This window comes from Lampetra planeri, chromosome 5, assembly GCF_965212315.1.
Source record: "Lampetra planeri chromosome 5, kcLamPlan1.2.h2, whole genome shotgun sequence".
Taxonomy (NCBI): domain Eukaryota; kingdom Metazoa; phylum Chordata; class Hyperoartia; order Petromyzontiformes; family Petromyzontidae; genus Lampetra; species Lampetra planeri.
Window position 1 is genome coordinate 20575643 of NC_136111.1, and position 23019 is coordinate 20598661.

General features: G+C 47.9%; 1 protein-coding gene across 5 annotated transcripts in view; it reads left to right on the plus strand.

Annotated features, from left to right (window-relative positions):
- RBFOX3 (RNA binding fox-1 homolog 3) overlaps window positions 1-23019 on the plus strand; it is a 305378-nt gene that overhangs the window by 231222 nt on the left and 51137 nt on the right. Inside the window, exon 1 of one of the 5 annotated variants that reach the window (XM_078594969.1) lies at window positions 7005-7685. The exons of the other annotated variants lie outside the window; for them this stretch is intronic. Coding sequence (XP_078451095.1) covers window positions 7593-7685 — 93 coding nt within the window. The 5' untranslated portion in view covers window positions 7005-7592. Of the gene's footprint in view, window positions 1-7004; window positions 7686-23019 lie in introns of those variants that run through there. 5 annotated transcript variants of the gene reach the window in all.

The following is a 23019-nucleotide window of genomic DNA, read 5'->3' on the forward strand; positions in this document are numbered from 1 at the left end:
GGTCAGAGCGGCACTTGGGATGGGGGAAGGCAGGTGATGTGGGAGTTGAAGGGGTGGTGATTTGACGCGGAGGAGGCGAGCGTATGGGAGCCCATATTAGCCCCTGCACCCAAAGTTTAATGCAATAACGTCAAACCTGTCACTGCCTTCAGCACAGCCAATTACCTCTCGCAAGCACCCGTCCTGTTGGGTAAATTCATTGGACTGCACCTGCGATGGAAACGCCTTCTGGAAACAAGAATGTCCACCTACTAACGATGAGCAACGATGCATTCTTCACTGAATAATTCTCGTCGCTGGGTAAAAAACGCACTGCTGGGTATACCGAGGGCAGTAGGCATACGGAAACGGCTGGATCGGCGTGGGATGTGTGGGCCTTTTGTTTCCTTAAATTGCAAAGGGGTGGCGGTGGGTAATTGCCATACACTGCGTCGCCTGCACAAACACGGAATGTCCCTTTTGACAGGCTGGTGGGAATGTCACCAGCACTTGTGTACCCTCTCCCGTGCCATCTGTAATCATGATTCGCTCACCGTATCTAACGTGTGTGACCCTTTCCCTGATCGTGACACACCATCACCAACTATACACACACACACAACTACAGCTGAGTCATAAAGGTTTAATTGTTTTTATCTACTATGAAATGGACATGGGAATGTTGCTGAGTTCGCGTGCAGCACTCTTATTTTTACGAGCATCCAGAAATTCTTTGCCCTATGTGCCAATTGGTGGGTGACCCTGACCTGTGGATAGTAAGCATATTATCTCGTTTTACTATTTTAGTTTTGTTCAAGCCAGGTGATTACTTAGGAGACACAAGCCAGGAGGTGGCGATGATTGCTTTGAATAGTCCCAGTTGAGTAATTTTGCTTTGATTTGTTTTCTTTATTAGTCCGTAGTGCTGCTGTAATGCAAATGCCCTACTTTTGTATGCACACTTTATAGTTTTTTTAGGGGGGGGGGGAGGGCGCTACTCAGTTGAGTATTCACTTCATATATATTTTTAATGAGCATTAGTGTTCCGTTTTAACTTCTCCAAAAATATCTTGCTTCAAAGTGTAATTAAAGTTTGGATGCGTAAGTGTGTGTTTTTTTTATGAGCAGTAAAGTGAACGTAATGTACCTGTTTTATAGAAGACATGAGACTTTCAAAAAGGAAAACTCCTCCTGTCTCTTGTTATTCTATTGCATTTGTTGTCATGGGTGTACACAGTCGTGTTTGTGCCACGGCTGCTGCTGCCGCTTGTTACACCAACTTCGTAACCGAACCAAATCTGAAAGAAATGTGAAGCCTGCAGTCTCTGTGTGGACAGATCATCAGTATATATATGAGAGAAAAAAATTCCACACTTCCAAGATGTGCTGAATCCAGGAAAGAGGAGACAAAACAAAAAAGCAAGAACGCAGAAAAAGACACGTCGAAATATATCACGTAATGAAACGGAGAGGACTTCTGCTGGGTGCAAAATAAAAACTGCATGATCAGAAAAGTGCACGTCTTGGTTTATTAAACAATGCGTGGTCAGATGCACCAAACTTTGGATAGCAGGTTACCCAAACCGATTTTTTTTAAATGTACCCTTGCCATGAGACTTGATTTCTCATTGCTACCCCCTTTTTGTTAATATGATGCACAGAAAGAAACTGAATGTGGCCGTTCATCAAATTGGAGTTTGACTTCAGCAGCATTAGATGCATTGCCTACGTAACGTTGCGATGCTGACTGAATTACAGCTGAGACCAAAATTTACATGCCGGGCCATACCATTGCTGTAAAATGCAGTGTGGCAGGGCCATGCGTTAAATCACAGCGAGGCGTTAACGCGCTGTTTAGCGTTATTGTCAAAGATGAGATAGACATAGTAACTCTATTTATTAGCTTGCTGTGGATCTTATTAATACCACTTTTTTATTTCACTGTTTCATTGCTAATGGCCTCCTATCAGTGAGGACTTTCGGCACGAAACACGAAAAAAAATATTGAAATAATTTTTTGTACATTGGTTAGATCGATCGCCCTGCACTGCAATTTGGGCCAAAGGAAATTAATTAAATGCACATCAAATGGGCCCGAGAATCCTTTGTGTGTGAGGATCGCTGCAGTTCAGTTAAAAAGGGCCTGTACCCAAGTAATTTAATAGTGTGGTGTCCGAAAGTGATGAAACAAATGTGGAATATAACGCATAAATGTTTCATCGTGCGCAATTGTGTGTTTGTGATTCGTGTCGAATTTAAAGCTGGAAGCGATGGGCAATATATGTATGTGATCATGCATTTGCCGAGCGATTGACTTTCAGTTTTCTACTGTCAAGCTTTAAGCACAATTACCAGGGAGAGATGAATTTTCCCGTTTCTATGTTCGTTGTCTGCTGGTTTGTTTCCATGCAGTTGTAAGCTCCGCAATAGAAGTAAGTACTTGTACCCTAACTCAGATGACATTCTTCCACATATGTATGCAGGCCCAAGGCAAACCATTAGCGCCGCCTGCTCATACACCCGGACCATTGCGGAAAGCGCACATGGGTGTGAAATATATTTTTCTAAACAACAAGTAAACAATAACCAGTCTCGCGTCACACCTTTTCGACAAACACAAACAAACGACCACTAATCTGAATGCAGACTCAGTTCTGTTCTTTTAATTTCTCGCATTTTATTTTCACGCAACGTGGCTTTAATGGCTTTTCGGGAAAACTGCTTTGAGTAGGAATTAGTGGGTGTGTGAATGCGAAAAGGTGTGAGCCTGTTGTAAAGGTGTAAAATAATTCATCAAATGGCCACAGCGAATATATCGATTGCAGCCCAGGCCTCGGTGCCTGAGGCCCCCAAGCATCATAAAAGGTGGGCCTGCTCAGAATTATGTGCGGTTTAAAAAAAATATATGTTCTCAATTCCCTATTTACCGTCTCTCCAAAGCAGCTGCAGTCATTAGTTAGGGTTTATGGAAGCACCGGGCCATGATTTGTTAACAAAGCTTCGGTGAAATATTTCCTGGCCTCGTGTTTTTTTTTTAGCTCATCATTTATGGTATCTAAAGTTTAGACATGCTTAGGGTTGTAACATTTGTTTTCATGTCATTTCTTTTGTTTGCTCATTTTGTAGTTCAATCGAAGCAGAAAGTTACACCTGCGGGTTTTGTATTTGCGATGACCTCTGGCAGAGCGCGCTTGCCCCGTGGAGTCTGCCACTCCGCAAGCAGTTTCATCTGCCGCCCCCCCCCCCCCCCTTCAATCCGTCCGCGATGTTTCGACAGAAGTGTCAGCGGATCCTTCGAGCACTCCGCAAAATGCATTCCGCTACGAATGCAGTGTGCTCAGGTCGTGTGTGCGAATTGGCTCTTTTTCTTCTGAGTGCAATGCGTGTTTGCGCCACCGTGTGTAATAGTACCATTATCTAAACATTGAGCAGGGGGTGGGTTGGGTTGAGATGGGGGGGGGGGCAATGGAATAAAAAAAATTGTGGGTGCATAAGAACATTAAAACCGTTAATTATGTCGAGGCCTGAAGGAAAAATTGCGGCGTAGGCGATTATGCCTTCCCTTGATTACACTTGCAACATTGGAGCATATATTTCAGCGTGCGCTTGGCTGCCTCGATAAAGCTGCACCGCGATCAGAGGGGGGAATTGAAATGATGCGAGCGGTGAGGGAGGGGGGCCTGGCTCGGGGAGTGTGTCGGGTGGGGGGTGGTGGCACGGGGAGGAGGGGGTGGCGGTGGGGGAGCTCAGGGCAGAGGGCGTAGGGTCAGGAGTCACGGTCACTGGCAGCAGGTCCGGATCGACGTGAGTGCGGGTCTCTCGGTCAGTGGTTAAAAAACAAAACAAGAAAGCAAAGGGGTTAAGTTGAACACGTAGCGATGTTTTTATTCAGAAGATCGCGCCGCTTAAAAATGCATGGGCTTCGCTGATGTATGCGTCATTGTACAGAAGGCAGGCCCTCACACACTGGCATGAATGTATTTATTTGCAAGCAGTGTGTGAGTCTGAAAGGCACCGTTATAATGTTTTAGGATTTAATATAGGCACGCCTAGGGGAAGACGGAATGATCTTGGGGGTTGGGTGGCGTAGAGGGTGTGAGACCCGTGCGGGCTGTGGTGTGTGGGGGGGGGCGGTTGGGGGTGATACCGTCGCAAATAGCCGCCAATGGGCTCTTGCATTCACAAATCTTTCTCGTGGCATTTCTCTCTCCCCCGTAGCGTGTTTGCCCAGAGCGTGCCACAATCTTTTTGGGTTTTCTTGTCGCCCGTGGCCGCGTGTGCAACGTGTTACTACCGAACGAAAATGATCGGAGCAGTGGATCGCATTAAGGGACGCGGATGATGGGGGGCGGGGAAGGGCAGCCTCTTGCACGACGAACGCAGGCACGGACGCTGCCGAACACAAATAGACATGATCGCAGCAGCACGCTAGCGGCCCTCTTTTTTTTATTTTTGTTCAAACCTTCATTGGCTTCAGCCCGAGAGAGCGAGCGCGAGAGAGAAAAACTAAAGTAAAGACAAAGCGCCGGCTACAGTAGGAGTCGGCCTCGATTTTTCTCCGCGTTACCATCAGACTTCTTGGATTCCGCGCAACTTCTCTGAGCGCGGGGACCGTGAGCTATCCGACGAGGCTCTTCCATCCCCCCTCCCCCCCCCCCGCTGAGTGTCTCCCCTGCCTTCACGAATTGCTCTTCGGTTGACGGAGCCGCTTGCCATTTTACTGACGCTTTGGCCACGTCTCAGATGGAAGGGAGCGGCGGTTTGTTGCTAGCGCAAGGCGGCATTGGCTCGGTTGCGTGCCTCGTCGTCGTCAGCACTGCATTGCCAAGTGCGGCGTGGTTCCTTTCAATGCGGGATTAGCAGTGCCTGAATAAATCATTGGGTATGATCTAAAATATTAACTTTTTTGTTGAACCCCCCCCCTACCCTAGATGTAAAAAAATAATTAACTCGCCGAGTCAAAAAGTAAGCGTTCTATTATTGTTAATTTATGGAAGCAACTTGGGTTTTTTGTTTCTGTTCTTTCCTTAATTCCACACACAATTTCCAGTGTCAGCACTTCAATGTAAAATGTTTCATTTGCTCCACATCAAAATTATAGTTTTTCCTTAATCATCGCTCGCAATTTTTATTGCCATACATTTCCATGTGGAATTTATGATTTTTTTCTCTGCGTTGCTTGATATTACGGGTGCATTATTAAAACGTCTTTTAATATTTCCAAGTTGTAAGGGAGAATTTTTGTTAAGGCCACATCATTGAGCATGTTACTGTGCTGCATTTCTTATTTGACGTATTTGGAACGGAACTCCAGTTAACGCAATTGGAATTACCCAAAACCCCCAATGCTCGTAGATTGTTATAAATCAGCACACCAGGAAGATGACATGGAACCACATTATCGCACGTTACGCACTCCTCTGACAACTTGCGGCTTAAACATTAACCGAGATCGGGAAGACAAAAAAAGCCCGCCATCAAATGGGTAGCTTTATCGAGTGTACAACAACAACAATGTCCGTCCCGGTTCACTCCCCACTATCCCCACGCCTCCTACAAATTACACCACGCCGAGAGGCAGCTGTAGATAATTGGGCCCCAACCGTCTACGGCTACCGCTTCACCGCCCCCTCCGCCGCCAGCGCCACCCGCAACCAACGGGGGCCCTCTGGAGCCGCGCGGGCCACGAAGCGAGGGGCCGCCGCGCTCCTCCATTCCTGCAAAGAGACATTCACGTCGAGGGGCTGACACGCACGCACGGTGTTAACATAGTGCAGCGCAATTAGATCTGGCCCCTCGTGCATGCCGCGGCCCAAAATACCCACGTGGCGTTCGATGTTCCCTGTGCCAATAACGGGGGTGGGGTGGTAGCTGCCGTCGTGCCTAAAATTGGTGAACCGCTTCAATTTTTTTTCTTTTGAGTTTCATTACGGCGCTCTTGTCGACGCCCAGCGAAAGTGTTGCTTTCGCTCGACAGTATTCTCTTTCGCCGCTCGCCGTGCTCGTTTTGTTGTTGCTGCTGCTGTTAATATGTTAAGTGTTTAGCGTTCCACGATGACTTCCTCCCCCCCCCCCTTGCAACGATTATTGTAAAAATTCTAAACCGGATGAAGAATGTCACCGGTGTCAGCCCCCCCCCCCTCCTACAGCAGACTCATTAGTTTCCCCCGAGGTGAGACGGGAGCAGAGTTGGGGGTGACGTGGTGCAAGCCGCACGGCTGTCTTCATCGCTAATTAGGAGAGGGAAGGAGGAGAACGGGCAATATGTGGCATCTCGTGGCTCGCTGATCTCTTGCGGTGTGACGACAATGTACATCTCCCCCTCCGCCCACCACCTCATACATTCGATATACGCTTAAACAAATACACACGTTTTAGAAGGTTAACACAATCTATAGAGCGAGCGAGCGTTCGTCCTACAATGCCTTGCGCACTCGTATCGATTCATTTTACTCACCAGTTTTACACGTATATTAATTAATTTTTTGACAACAAACGCTTTTGCGTCGCGACGAACTGTGGGCGGGTGGTCGTGCAACGACGGCTCCCCCACCGCCCACCCCACCCCTACAGCCCCCCCCCCTATCCCCCCCTACACCCCCCCCCCTTCCCGGCGTTCCTCCGCGTGGGTACCCATGACATGGCACCCCCCTCCCCTCCCCTTCTCCCCTCCCACCCCCCCTGATCCCTGTCACACAGAGAGAGGGGGAGCGAGCGAACGCAACCGCCAAGCTGAACTGCTGAGATGTACATTACATCGCTACGGGCCGCGGACACGTGATTGGATCAGCCCCGCCGACCACTTCGTTTTTATTCCTCTCCCCCCCCCCACCACCACCACTCCCTTCCTCCCTCCCTCCTTAACGGCCTTCGCCCAATCCCAGCTGCCGAATCTGGAAGCCAATTGTGGCGTGCGTCTACGCTGCTGCTCTGCCACCCCCCCCCCACCCCACCGTCGTTCTGAGCCCAACTTGGGGTATCCCCCCCCGCCGCTGTAATATTTCTAACGCACTTCCTTTACCGGTGGCTGCTTGCGTGCACTAAGCTCGAAGCAGCAGCAGCAGCAGCAGCAGCCAGCAGCCAGCATCAGCAGCAGTGGAAGAAGCAAAACATCCGAGCAAAGGATTTCGCGTCAAGCTGAGACTCGGAGCACAACGGTGCTTACCCCCCCCCCCCCACGGCATAGTGTCATGAGAGTGTTGGGAACGCCAGAAGCTTGCCCCACCCAGATATAAGCGGGGTAGTTTTTAATATATATTATTTTTTATTACCGACCGTTTTTTTTATTTTTCTCCACCATCACCTCGAAACCTGCCGTTGATTTCACGCCGGCTTGAGCTGGGCCCGTCTTCCGTAACAAAAACAAAAAAGTAACTCCTTCATTTTCGTTGGCTTCCGAGAAAGCGCCCAAATTCACCGCACCAGCGCAACACCCCCCGCCCGCCCGCCTCTCGAGAACTGTCGCAGCCGTCGTCCCACCCCCCCCCCCTGCCCAGCGCCACTCCGGCCGTGCGCTCGTCGCCCGCCGGTGCACCAAGAAGACCAGCTGTGCCGAACCCCTCTATTCAGAGCATAACCGACCCCGACCTGACGAGACCCCCAAGCCACGGGCCATGTTATCCTCACCGGCTGTGGTGCTCCATCACTACGGCATACCCGTGTTCGCTCAGTCCGCGCAGTGCTATGCCGCAGCCGGGGTGATTCAGGTACCGTGACCCACTCACATGTATCCTCTTTCCTTGGTTTTCTCATTGAAATATTTATTTCTTCCCCCCCCCCCAACACCACCCCCAACCCATGGGATTTTCTTTGCCTGCTTGCCTGTCTCTGTGCTCTTTTGCTCTGGATGTCCGTCTCCCTCTCTTAATATCCAACTCTGTCTTTTACACAGCCTTCTCTCTCTCTCTCGTTGTTGCTCTCTGCTACGTTTTTTTCTTTCATCTCGTGCCGAGTCTGCGTCATGCCCCATCTCTTTCCGTTCTCCGTCTCTGTGTACGCAGCAAAGTGCTTTCCCTTTCCGTGCACACCGCTACGCATCATCCCCCTTTCGTCGCCGCCGACAATTAAAATGTGTTAGTCTTCAGCGCGTACATCGGTATCTTTCGCGTTGTGTAAAATTCTACACGGCGCAGCGTGCCGGAGAGTGTGCGTGGTGGGGCGGGCGTGCGGGCGTGCGGGCGGCGGAGTTTGTTGTGGACAAGGGTCTGTGTTTGGGGTTGTTGCAAATCAATAAGACAAATAGCAACGATGCCCGTATGGAAATGAGCGCATGTATGATGAATGTTGCTACACAGTCGGAATACTTTGTTATTGATTCGGAGCAGGGAAAACGGGTCAGTTTGCTGATTATGGTCTTCCTTTCCAGTCTACAGAGATGTGCATCTCACTTTGCCTCCGTGGGTCCTACGGCGTGATAAATGAAAAGAGCATTAATTGGTCAGCGGAATGAGGGGGGAGCAAATGTCAAGGGTCATTTCACTTACGATGCAGCGCAAATATTTGAAGCGCAATTCACGACTATCGATCTGTTGGTTTATAACTAAACAAAGTTACGGCAATAAATCCATGCTCGTCATGAATATTAATTCGTAATGAACGCAGTCTCATCCACGAATAGTTTGAAATTTAAAACGAGGTTACGTGAATTCCATCCACAACAGCTCGCGTGTGAGGACACGCGCGCGCGTGTGTGTTTGTGTGAGACCAGCGATGTTGTTTCTCGCGAGACAAATGCTATCACCAATTGATCCATTACAAAGCCCGACCGATGCCACCCATTCATTGTATTATTGCCATGCAAGACGTTCGGAGCCCAGGGTGTGTAACACTAGCTTCTTCAGTGGTCGCGTCTTGCTTTGCCTTTCTCCCCAATTGCTTAAACACTTCTTGCATCTAGCTGCCATCAAATGAGAGGGCTCCTCACTGTCCCGGTCAAAGCAATATTGTTTTAAAAGGCACGCATTTTTTTGTTAAAGGGCCAGAGTCGAGAGGTTTGCCTGTGCACCATTTTTGAAATGACTACAATTTCTGTGCAATCCCTTTAACGATGGGGAAATATTTAAAATTGCATGCAGAATGTATGAAGTGTTAATGACGTAATTTAATACAGCCGTGAAATGTAGTTTTAATATTGTATGTAATCTGTGCCAATTTTCTTGTTATCTTACTCCACTGTAAATCACGGTGGAAGTGGGCGGATTGGTGTGCATATCTACATGACGCAAGCACACACGTGTTTTTTGTGTGGAATCACACACATGTGTCTGTGCACGCACATACAGATGTGTGCGTACACGATGCACACGCACATTTATCTACGAATCGTTCCAATGCGCGTGTGCATCATGCACACACAAATATAACGCTCCCCATATAGCATTTAACAGACTTTTCGGGGCAGGTGCTGCAGCGGACACATATTAACGTGCGCATGGCACACGAAGTGCGTGGTTGGCCAGTTCTGATGTTTGCACACCACCACAGGTACTCATTTAAGGCCAAGTCTACTTAGGGGAGGCCCAGCACCGGTTCAGATATTCGTCACTGTTGTTGGCCGTGAGCGGAAATCGCACGCGGATCCACCGAGTTTGCCGCGTGTTACGCTAAACACTACACCGCCACTCTCAACGTAACGTCACACACACACACGCAGATCGCCCGTATAGTCTAAACAGACTGCTGGGGCAAGTGCTGTTAGCGAGCACCTATGAAATCAGGCACGGCACACGAGGGGGTGGGTGGCCAACACCACGCCCGGCCACCTTTGTTTCCCTTGTGGCGATGTTTACACACCACACCAGGTACTTATTTGAGGCTGAGTCGATGTAGATTACACACACACATATATTGATACACACATGCAAAAGACAAAGATCTCACACACAGACTGTTGGGACAAGTGCTGTTAGAGAGAACCTATTCAGGCGAGTGCGTCACACAGCGGATTGATGTGGCCAGGGCTACATCTGGACACTGTTGTCTGATTCCGTGCTGGTGCTTACACACACACACAGCTGTACTCTTAAGTGGCATGAGGGGGAGGCTCAAAACAGGTTCAGATGCCACCAAGGTTGTCCATTACTGGGAATCAAACCTGAGTCCGGGCACGTTCACGGCACAGTGGTGTGAACCACCTAACCGCTGCTCCCCGCCCGTACACACAGCACACACGTGCACACCGTAAGGAAATATAAACGGTGGTCGAGAATAAGATCATTTAACCCCCCATCGCGTCTCGTTTCCGCGGTAGCCGCGTAACGCGCCCCTTATGAGTGCAATGGGGAGGTGTGTGGGCTTGACAGTTTGGTGGAATTACATTTCGCGAAAGTTCTATGCTGCTTCGAGCGGGGGTGGCGGAGGGGGAAGTAAATGAAAAAAATAATTAGTCAGATCGGTTAATTTGAAACACGGACTCGTATAAAAACAAAACAAATAAATAAGTATGCTTACTAACTTTGCAGCTGAAGGACTGGCAGAGAGAGAGGAAAGCAGCGAATAAAATTGTATGTCCGTTGCTGGAGCGCGCTCACCTTCGTAGTGGGAGAACGGTCGGTTGGATTTGGGAAAGCGGGCTACGCGGCGTCCGCGCATGGCGCACAGCCGCAGAGAATGAATGTTTTATCTCCGGATGTTCCAAAAAAAAAAACGAGAGCCACAGAACTGCTCCTTCGCTGACCTCAGGTGGGGTTTGGTTTTTGCTGTTGTTAATGCCCACTTAACAGCCGCTACCACGGCCGCAAGACCGCACCGTGAAAAACCTCAACGCTCTCATCTCCGCCACATCCGCTGCGATGTTGAAACGTTGACTTTTGGTTTTCAGCAAGGTCGGTTCACTCCCCTCCCCACCCCACCCGCCATTATTTGTTTGGCGAGAAGGTAAATGATGAAGAATAAAAAAAAGGAAACTACTGCAGTTGCCATTGGTAATAAGAATAATCTTGACAGCTGTGGAAACAGTCCCGTTTTTAACATGAATAATCATGACACGAAAAAAATGCCTTCACCGGGTCGGAAATTTAAGCCTATAAATTTAAATTCCATTAACAAGCACATAAAATAATGATATTTATTGTGCATACTGATTTTTATGGCCGGCCGTGCCTTTTAAATTCTGTTGCCTAATCACTAGGAAATGTGCCGCAGTAAAAGTAAATTAAGAAAATAGCATAACTTAGTTAAAAATGAAATTTAAACCCCAGCGGAGGCTATTCAATTTACAGTCTGAAGCTTGATTATTCATAGCCATTCACAGGCTTTGTCGAAAGTTCACCGCAGCCACTGAGAGAAAGAAAAAAAAACTTAACTTTAATGTTACGTCCCGGTTGTAAAATTCCCGACGTGTGACAAACGCCAACCATTAGCATTGTGCGGCATTGGATTCGGGTGCCCACAGAGAGATAAAAGAAACGGCATCGTTGATTTCAGAATTTGTCTTTATACCAGAGGAATCCGATGAGCAATAAAGTTATTTTTCATTAATTTCCAGTAGGGCGGGTAAGAACGTTACAACAAACAGTACAAAAGCATGGTAGTCGTTCAAAGTACAAGAAAGGTAAACAAATCACCCAAATAAAACTAAACCATCCCTATCCTACCAAGCAAAGGCCACGGAGATATTAACTTATTTTTCCAGAAGCGACCTGGCCACAAACGATAGCTCAACAAAGTGGCCCATCAATTGCACATTTATCGCATCAGCAAAATCATTTAAATAGTCCACACGCATGTTTCTACATTTTATACAGAGATGTTCCCCCCCGCCAGCTGCCCCCCCCTCCCCCCATCGCGAGGCCTGCGTGACCGTGGGACACGGCGTGGTCACTGCCGCGCGTCCCTCTGTCAGAAGCGCTGACTCGTTGTTTACCCCGAGCCTGCGTCTCCCCTTCTCTTCGGGTGGGCCACGCAGGCTTTGCCCCGCAGCGGTTCGCCGACGCCTAACTCATTCATTCCCTCCTGCCCGGACCGGTTCTCTTCCACCGCCACCTCCTCCTCCTCCTCCCCCTCTCCTCCGCCCCCCGCCAATCATGCAGCCCTGGTGTAGCTTTCAGTGCGTGACAGCTGCTGCTGGTGTGCTTCGCTCACAGAGGGAGAGTGGCCGACGCACACTGGCTATTTCTGTGCGCCATGGGAGCCGCGGATTAGGTGGGCAGACTTGAACTCGGCTAGATGTCCAAAGTGTCACGTGTTGTTGGGACTTAATTGTCACGGCGCATGCTGCGCAGTGTATTGTGTGAGTTTGTGTGTCTGAAGGGTGCTCAGTCATATTTGAGATTGGGCCATTGAACAATGTGTAATGCATTGCCCTATGCGTTACTGGTTTCGATCAGTATCTAATTTTGTAGCTTCAAAATGAATTTCAGATTTGTCCTGTTTTTTATTTTTTGCGGGAAAAGTTCCCGCTTAATTTCATTCTCAAAACTTTTGGATTCCCCTGTATATTGGTGCACACATTTATGATCCCATATACACATTCGTGTCATGACATTTTGAAGGTGCTTCTGTGTTTGTGTTTATGGAAATTTCTAAGGTTTATGGTGTTCGCTCATTCTTTGTACCAGGCACCTTGCTGCCTTAATATAAGTTTTGGAATGACTACACATACAAATTTACAATAATAAATATTTAGATACTGCGCAAATAATGTAGAACGAAACACTACTTGTGACCGTGCCCCTTCTATATTTGATCAATAACATGTTTGCTTGAGATGATATATATCGTTAATACTCTATAGAACCAGAAATCTACTTAGCTAATGTCATTCTTTTCTGGTTGATATTTTTCCGTATGTCATTTCTGGTTTATGTGTAACCCGTGTTGCCGGTTACCTTAGCTTCAGGCTACTGCTGCTAAATAAATACGGGTTGAATAGAACCGCCGCACAGCCAGATGCACACAAATAGAAATGTCAGACGCAAGACACCTGTGTAATTACAGATCAGATATTTTGCTCGATGTTTATCTGCACCTTGTGGCCATAGAATGTGTTTGAGAGTCGAAAATAATTATGTACATCACTTCAATTAGCAGGAGGTGCCTCGTACTGACAAGCGAGTGGTGGGAGAGGGTTGAGGGGGGGGGGGCATTGTAAGATAAAAATAGTATAAAGCCCTATCACAACAAATGCAATGTTGCTGGCTTGATCAATTTCCTTAATTGGACAGTATGGCTTTGTCTGCTATAGGCATTGTGCACTACGTGAGGTCTGAACACAACTAGGAGGGGAAAAAAGTATTTTAATCAGCAATTTAACAAGCTTTCTTTCAACAGCGCCATCGATCGGCTACGCAACAACTGCAGAGAAATGCTGGCCCGAACGTAGAGTGCCTTTATTCTGGACCGTATTTGCTCCGTAAATATTGCCACATGAGAACCGATATTGTTGAGATGTAAGTCAGCACAGTTTCGTGAGTAGGGGGGGGGGGGAGCAGAGCCGTCTTTGGATATATTGGCTTTCTTCACATAACTGGCCTGGACAAATGCACGCATGCACATGCCCCGTGCAAACACTGGGGCTTGCGCCATCCATATAGCTCAGTGTTTAAAAAGGATCGCATATTTCTCTCTCTATCCCCATGCGTCTGGTGCTGGGAGCTCTCCAAGGTTCTGAAATGTGCTAACCGTTTTTGGAACGAGATCAAAACACGATGATCCATTTGCGAGGCGAAATGTGCGCATCCGGCTCCGTATGAGTTGCCATCGGTGAAAGTCGCACTTTCCACCAAATATTCGTAAACGCTTAATTTGTTTTGCTTTGCGGGGGGAGAAACGCATACGCGTTAACAGCCTTTGCCTCGGACGCGGCTCGGCGCTTTCGTTTTAAGAAGGTCTGTTTGTGGCTGGCTTCTGCAAATGTTAGGCCGGCACCGCGAACCACCGACGTGGAGTGTGCTTAAGTGATTTTGTCGCAGCCCGATCGCTGGCCAAGCTCGTAGGCTGGTGTTGCTTTCCGTCCGCATGGCTGTCCGTCTGTCGGTCTGCCGGCAGTGACTCAATTTCACATCGATCACTCTCCGGTGCCCCAGACCGTTCCATCACACGACGCCCGCCCGCACTCCTCTCTCTCTCCTCTCTCTCCTCTCTCTCTCACGGAAAGCCGTTCAGGTGCTCATGTTGACATTGCCGTGGCATTTTTTTTCTTTACCATTTCATATTAGTGCCCCTTGCGCGCTTGACCCCTTTGTACATTGGAGCGAGAGAGCATTGGCAAGGGGTGTACAACCCCACCACTGTTTTATTGCACAAGTGTCTGCCTTGGACCTACAATTAAGGGAGCGTACATCTCTGGAGCATACCATTTTCTGAGCCGAGCCATTGCACGCGGTGGCATGTCTGCGGAATGTATACGCACACGTTGGAATTGCAGCCCGTACTATTTAACATCGACGTGCATTTATCTCAATGGTGGGCCGGTCTGAGACGGGCGCCCTGGGGAGATGGCGCAGTGTGCTTTGGCACCGGGAGAGCTTTTTATTCAATTAGGGAGATGGCAATTTTCTTAGTGTCTGGGCGTGGTAAAGTGAATGCAGACATTGAAAAAAACTGGAAAACAAGGAAGTTGCTGGCCTCACTGAATAGTGTATGCAAAATGCATGACATTCTCTGGAAATGAAGGCTATGTCAACGACATAAATGTTTAAAGGGGCCTTTTTATTTTACATTATAAGCTCGATGCAACTTTTCTTTCTGTCACAGCCGCTAGCCTTTTTACGCTTGTGTCAGCAGTGTGTGTGTGTGTGTGAGGAATGGAGAGGTCAAAGGAATAAGCAAGTGGTTGTCTTTTAATGTTGTTTTATTTTTGAGGAGGGATTGGTAGATAACAAAAAAAAATTGAATTCCGAATTGTGTACAAGTGTGCAAGCACTGTTGGGAAGCTCACCCTATCTTGCGCTGGATAAATGTCTGACATCTCCTCTGGAGATTTATGTTCACCGTAGAACACACATAGACATAGTTTGCGCTACTGTATAACCACACGCACCACCCTCCATGCACGGATGGCCCCTCAAGCTGATTTATGCGCAAAGTAGGGCATACGGCTGCGCTAAGCAGTGGGGAACAGCTGATGAAAAAGAAATTGATTGATGCAGTTCATTTCTTGGGAAATTGATGACCCGTGGAAATTTCTTTATTGGTCGCTCCAGTGCGGAAGTGACAGCTGCAGTGGAGGACCCCCCCCCCCCCTAAATTACCAATTTGTCTGGCCACGTGGAAAGGCCTGCAAGCCAGCAAGGCACCCCTGACCCCCATGATAAGGGTATTGACAAAACTTGCTGAAATATTAATGCGGCCAATCGCTGCAGTGAGACGAAGACAATAATGGGATTCTCGCTGGTAAATCTACCCGTGGCCCTTTCAGGGTTGGCGGCTTTTCGCTGCACTCTTCAGAAGGCTGCTCTCTGCTCAGTGCCAAACGAAGCACCGTTTGTGTTGTTCTGCAAAATGACGGGAGTAAAATGTAATGACGTGTATTGCTAAAATAACGCAGTTCTGGTAATCTTGCAACGCGCATCACTTTTTTGACACGCCGCAATTGTGCCCTCTCCGTTCAGACACGAAGCAGGTGCGTTTTGATCGCGTGTGTGTGTGTGTATTTTTCTTCCTCACCGCTTCTATTAGACCTGCCAAAGATGTTAGCAGCAAGTGAAGAGTATCACAGGTCCCTGACTCAGCCGCAGAAATTCGTTTATGTCATCGTTATTTTAAGCCCACCACCTCCTCAGTCTGGAAACGGATGCTGCCAATAATTGGGTTTGTTTCAGTGCTGAGTCTCATGGAACCAATGCTTTGAACTCGGCACTGACTTATGCTCATTGACAATTCACAGAAAATACAGTTTCATCATTTAATTTACATATGAACATGTAAACAACTGAATGAACGAGACGGGTGATTGTATGAATTAATATATTGATATACTAAAGGGGCATATTATTTAAAAACCCAACAATTCATGCTCGTTTTTTTTGTTGGTTTTAGAAAATCGCTCTTAACATGGCTTGCAAGCACACTGTCCAGGAATTTCTTTATTTCCCTGTTTGTCCGTTCTGTACTATACATTTTGTGTTGTCGGGGTGCAAAAGCAAAAGTTGGTTGCCGTGTGGTGCAAGCCTAGGCCTGAGTTGTGAACCATGTCTGGCCCACGCTGAGCAACACACGCCAACAAGCAAAAAGTTAATCTGCAATAAGGCCACTAGAAATTGAATTTCAGCGGTCTTAAATGCCAATGTGATGCACTCTCTTCCTCTGTAAGGGCAGCGAACAAATCGGGTTTACTTCCCACAATCCCCTGTTGCTGTACTTGCATGCTTAGCGTCAAACCCGAAATGTTATTTACCAGCCTGCGCTGAACAAATTCCTGTAGGCAAATGCTACTCTTCCCAAAACACTTCCATGCCACACACGAGTAATGCTGACTTCCCGAATTGAGCCAAAAGCTGGTTTCTTGCTTCGGTGCTCGAATTTTGCTTTGTCTGCAACAAGGGCGGCAAGATAATGCGCGCTTGTTTGTGGGTTGATATGCAGTGTGCGTGTGTGTCCGTGTAAGCACACGTTGGCTCAGAGCGAGGCTTGTAAGGGAACAAGGACAGACAGCCAAAAGCCACACCAACAGCCCTTGTGCCACCGCTCTGCCGTGAATTTCCCAGGGCTATGCTTTACCAAATTGCAAATAAAATTCGCTCAAATTGGGTGATCAGTCTACCGGGGCACAAAACACTCGATTCGCCTTGTCACCTGCAAACAAAAAAACGGAGAGAAACGACCTTAATACACGGGCCAGCGTGCTGGAAACGCCACGCGTAAAACACGCTCCCTTGCTTCGGAATGACCGTTTATGAAATTACGAGGATTGTTTTTATTTTCCATCCACAAGCGAGAGGTTTGTGTCACGCGCGTGAACTCGTCGTCAAATGAAGTGTCGCTGGGTTTAAAAAAAGCGTTATTTTTAAGTCAAAGCACGAAAAAATTTAAGGGGGGGGGGGTGCAGGTTGCAGTGTCAGCACGCGTTGGTGAAGCATATCAAACGCGACGCCGCTTAGCGATGGGCGATCTCCTGGGGGAATCTCCTGGGACTTGTGCGGTCACGCAAAAAAATTCTCTCGTTCACTTCGACCCGCGATGCCTCGACACCGGCGTGTGCGATTCTGCTTCGCTCGACCAATATAAATGAGGGATACGTGTCCAAGCATGTGTGTGCGCGTGTTCGTTTAACTTCTTTCGCGCCGTATGTAGCCGACCGTGTTAAGCGGAGGTGGGGGGGGGAGCACAACAACTCTAAACAGAACAAATAAGTTCAAAAGAAATCGGAATTCAAAGTAAAGTGAAAGTGTCCTTGTCAGTAACCAGCTTCCACCAATAACTGTAATAATGCCGACTAAAGGTTACCTGTAGACACCATAAGATGCCATCGTGGCCACAAGATCGGCCCTTCCACCTCATGCCTTGCATGTCACCTGACCTCGCCATATCGCGTGTTGTATATCACGCGCACAGCCTTGTTTTTAGACCGCAGACTCAAAAAGCGTCAAATTTGTGGCCACGTTAGATCCCACTACTGCCCCACACTTTCCACAACTGCCCGCCTAATTGGGCCCAGCTCCGGCCTGAGCAAGCGTGTGGTGTGGCTGACCTGACTCACGCGCCATAACGCCGGGGTAGGCCCACAGCATCCGGTAATGCGGTGGCTTCCTTAGCGGCATGAGTGGGAGTGCACCGTTAAACTTATCTCCGGCCTCCTGCTCGTCAACCGCAGTCCTCCCTTTCATTTCAAATGCCACCGACAACGCCCAAGTTCACCTCACCCGGGGTATGCTGATGCACAACCTGTATTCGGAGTCGTCGCGGAACGATCGCACGCAACTTGCGACACTCCCAAACAAGCTGAGCTGCTCGGTGACCAGGTAATGGTAGTGCAACAATTTGGGTTGAATTCATCTGTGCAGAGTTTTGAGTGCGATCCCCTCGTACAGCCGTAAGGTAGGGATTTCCCCACATACTCCCATTTCTTCCTACATAACAAACACTCGTTAGGAACTTTTTTTTTCATTATTATATCAGGTAAGGCACACTGAGATATGTAGTTTTGTTTTTTCACAAGCAACTGGGCCACGGATGATAGCTCAACGAAGTGGCTCATCATGCATAGCAGACAAATACTCTGAACGCGTGATGTCAATTCTAAATGTGGAGGAAAAAAATCGATGGACCTGGAGGAAAATCCACGCGGGAGAACATGCAAACTCCAAATATACAGCAGGAGTCAGGGTCCGGATTGAAGCCACGACCTCCTGTATACCAGGCGAGGGAGTTAACATCTCGTCACCACGGCACCAAATAAAACCGACCAATAATCCCAATGCCAAAACCCTCATGGTAAAGAGTGTCGAGACTCAGTGAGACTTTGTCGAATAAACAAATGGCATTAGTATTCATATGAAGAGCAATAATGAAAGAAGCAGTGAGAAGAATGCAAGCGTTTGCATTTGCGCTTCATGTTTTCGTGATATTTTTTCCTTGCGATTTCTTTTTTTATTATCTCCAGAGCGGTCACAGGTGAATATGCACACAACGATGCCACAACTGTGGTTTGTGAAACAGCTGCACAGCGACCGGGGAGGAGCACGTCTTAATGTCCTTACGTCAACACTTGGTCCCTGTGCTTAGGTGATCAATGGACATGCGCTTAATGACGTTCCAGATGGAACATTTTTTGGCAGGAAAAAAAATCTGCAGCTCAAAACATAATTCACTCGCAGCAGTTATGGTCAGCACCCGCCAAGATTATTCGCTAGAATTGAGCAATGTTGATACATTACGCAAATGCTTTACGTAGAAATTGTATCCAAAGGCATGTTTGGAGTGTACAGCTATGCTAGGAAAGAAACCATGTCCTCCAGCTGTGACATTATCTGCTGTGGGCATTACAGCAGCTCTGTTCTGCACTGGTGGCCAGTGGTTTTTTATTGGTGGAGGAGTGTGGCGAGATTTGCGTTGAGAGAGAGAGTGCAGATCCTGCTATTTTTCTCCTGGCTGGTTCATGACTGACTGCCCTTTTACTCTTGCATAAGATTTCATGCATAAGCTGCAAAATTGCTCACTAGAAAAAAAGCCCACTCGGACCTGGCCATTCATTTTTATATAATCCTAACTGACGTTGCCACCTTCGCCTAATGCAGAAATATGAAGCTGTTTTATAATCGCGAAAAATTTGTCTGGCATTGCAAAAAAAAAATGTCCTTTTTTTTTTGCTAAGCGGTTTGAACACTTTAAAATGATTCCCCACCGACGCTTTCTGCGTGTGAGTGCACTTTGCACGGCGTGGCGTGAAGCGCGTTCGTCAGAGAGAAGGAGGAATCGTGTGTCCGTGGCCGCCACCGTTCCCCAGAAACCCACAGGGCCCGCCCGTAAACACTGCGATTTGCATGCGGCCCATGCGCCTGTCCTACCTCATTACTCGCAGTAAAGCCAAAATCGTCACTTTGATTACTGACTTGGCCGCCAGCGAATGACGCGCCGTGCGTGGCTATTACTCCATGCCACCGTGTTTTGATGGGATTTTTTTCTAAGCCGCCACAAAGCTCTGTGTATTTATTTATTATTACTACTACTTATACCAGCAGCAGTAGTAGTAGTATTTTATTCGCATAGCGGTATTTTTATTTATTTGCACAGACGTTCATTTTGTTCGCCCGCTCGAACTCGCGTTTTGTTTGTTCAACTAATTGCGATTGTGATGTTGGCACGACCGACCGCTGCTCGCCGGCCCACCGCACTTTCTCTCGGAAATCCGACGGCAAACAGAAATGGCCGTGCCCATAGGCAGGCGGCCACCTTCAAGCGCTCCCAGCCCACCTGCTCGTTTCAAGTTGTTCCACTTGCTGACTGAGCAGATTTGTACACAATTGCATGCGCCCCTTTGGTGCCTGCGAGCAGCTGCTGCTATCTTTGGCAAATTCATTTTTTGTTCCCTTTAATGCAACCCCCCCCCCAACCCGAGGATAAATCAATTAAATAAATAAAAATCCTCAAATTCGTCGAAAGTTTCACGACTTCTGACGTTGCCAGTTCCGCTGGCACTCGTATGGCGGTCGCCTTCCCCGCCTGCCTGCCAAAAAAGAAGATGATTTGATGTTTCTTCGGCGTGTAAAAAAAAAAGATAACCCGTGTGTTTTTCGGTGTTTTGTCCTCTGTGCCTTCTCTCAAGTCCTGTTGGTACAGCAATCCGTGAGCAGAGGCCAATTTGAGGCACGCTTATGCTCCATTAGCAGCGTGACGCAGTGGCTGCGCTAACTTCGTCTGCGCTTAATCTTGGCCGACGCGCATATCTGGCTCGGGTTGGGAAGTTGGGAGCTTAAGCGCATGTTCCCCGAGCCATCAAACGTGCAACCACCCTGAAAATGAAAGTGCGGTGTGGATAACGCCCACAAAAATTGTGTTCATTACTGGACTGCGACACCAGCTAAAGCACCAATCCTATGCCTCATTTCGTAGAGACACACAGCACTGAACACTCCAAAAAATATTCTCCGTTCGCAATCAATTACTTTTAACGCTGCCCGGTAATTGAATCTTTTTTTTTTTGCTTTGCTTTAATTCTTAAACATTCTTCGCTGTGCTCATTGCCGACGCGGCAGCGCCAATGAGTAATGCCTCCGTGCTCACGGCCCTTCTCGCCGGGGTCCGTAACGCTACGGCGCATTTGGCTTCTCCCAATACCACGGCGTGCTTCCAAAGGGGCATGCTCCTCGCAGCGCTGGGGATTCATTAAAAGAGTTTTATTTAAAAATGTAAAAAAAAAAGACTGGTTTATCGCAGTCGGCGGTCCGATCCCAAGGCACAAAGGAGACGTGACCTTAATTTTCAAACGCCACCGACTCTTGTTTTGTTGTCGTTCACCCCGGGTGCTCTGCTAATTAAAGTCTCTCTGCTAATGGGCCACTTTGGTGGTTATTATGGGATTAAACCTGCCTCGGCAGTCAAATGCTCATCGGCCAAAGCTCACGATACCGATTGTGGAAACAGGGCTGCTCTGTCGTTTAGCAAGCGCTCTGTTCAAGTGTGGATTTTACATTTTGTGATTCTCACCACTCTCTCTGATCAGAATCAGAATTTTTATTTCGACTGGAGGAAGCTTTTTTTTCACACTTTGTCAGTCGGGAGTGTCAGTGCAAGAGGTCTCAGCAGTTGTTTCTGTCGTCGTCATCGTAGTGCGTGTATATTCCCGTAACGCACGAGAAGCTAGGCATAAGCACATAATGTATCAACACAGTTGTGATTTAAGGACACGTGGGGCGAGAGACAAGAGCACGACCGGTTCGGACATCAGCTGTGGTGGGGAATCACACTCGGGTCCCCACGTTAATTGCACGGTAAAGCTATCCACGGTATTTTATATATCAGCTCGGCATTTGCTTATGCAGCAGCTTCATTCAGGATATGTGGAGAGTGCGTGCGTGTACGTTTGTTCAAATGTACCCCTGCACTCATTCGCGTGGAGCGGTGTGCCTATACGCATGCGAAATTAGCATGCAAGAGCATTTACGATATGCAAAGTGTGTAAACACATGCACGTTTAACAGTAATTACGGTGCTTGTGATTAAGCGCAGCTCCTCTTGTGTGATGTTTCATACAAATGTAAGCCTGGCCATACGGATTTGTATTATTGTTGTTCCCGTGATTTGCTCAAGGGCTTGCTTTGCTTAAAAAAAGTTGTTAAATACTCGCTAATTCAATTTAACGTCCTTTACTTAGCCAGGTGAGAGCTAATTGAGATGCATGATTTCTTTGCCAAATTAACACATCAGGAACAATGGATGCGTAATAACCATCATTATTTTTTGTATAATTTAGTCAGAAGGTAATGTTCACAGTCGGAGCCTTTTTTTTTGGTGGTGGTGGGGGGGGGGGTCACACCGCTACGTGGTGAGATGCTCTTGAAATTCATTGGAGCTTCTTTAAAACGCACTCTACATTTGCGTTGCTTTATTCATTGCATCCCCACCCGTCCCGCCCGCCTCCACGTGCGTGCGCGCGCGCGTGACGGCTGAGTCGTGGCGAGCGTGCGAGAAGGATTTGAGAGATTTTTTTTCTCTTGCGTCCGCTTGAAAGTTGCAGTGTATAAACAATATCTGATGAGAGAACACAGCTCGGAGGCATGGGTTTTACACACACGTGTATAAAAAAAAACGATGAGAAGACTGATGTCTTACAAGACATGCTGTCTAGTTAAAATTGAGCCTGCTTCCTCTTGCATGTAATCAAACAATATGTTTTCTTTTTTAAATGATGGCACGTTTCCGCATTTTCGTCTAAATCTTATGTAAATATAACCCCACTCCCGGCCTCTCCCCCCCACCCCCGATCCCCTTCCCTCATGCCATCTCCCGCCGCAAACATTCTGCAGCCCCTAACTATACCAATTTTAGCCTCCTCACAAAACCAAAAAAACCCGTGAAAAAGTTCATCTTTCACGTGTGGGGAAGGTTACTGGACCTTGTCGAATGCATGCGGAAAATGTGGCAGCAGCCGCCCGTGGAAGGCCTGCATGCTGACATGCGATTAATGAGGCTGCTTGGGAAGAGTCCATTAGAACGGCTGATGAATGTTATTTATGGGCCTCTTCTGGCCACCGCTGTCATTAGAGCATGCCGTTTGTTGCACGTTGGGTCATACGCGCCCCCCCCCACCACCTCCACCCACAACCACCCGCTGCCCACCTCATTCCTCCCACACCCCCCCCCCCCACCAAGCCCATGCGTTCCAGCTTCGTTAAAGCTTCGGGACATTGAGTAGCAAACGGACCACGAATGCTTCCTGGAAGCAGAAGCGCCGCTTTTCTGGCAGCAAATTTGGCACGGAGACGGGAAGAGGGTGTTACGTATATAAAAACCAAACTGCTGTACTGGAATATAAAAGTATAGGTTGCTAATGACTCTGTGCCGCAGGGCAGCGGTCTCACGATTGGCTTCCGCGCGGTCACCTGATCAGAGGGAGCCCAAGCCAAAATGGTGGCACATGCATTTGTAAACATAACTACAGTC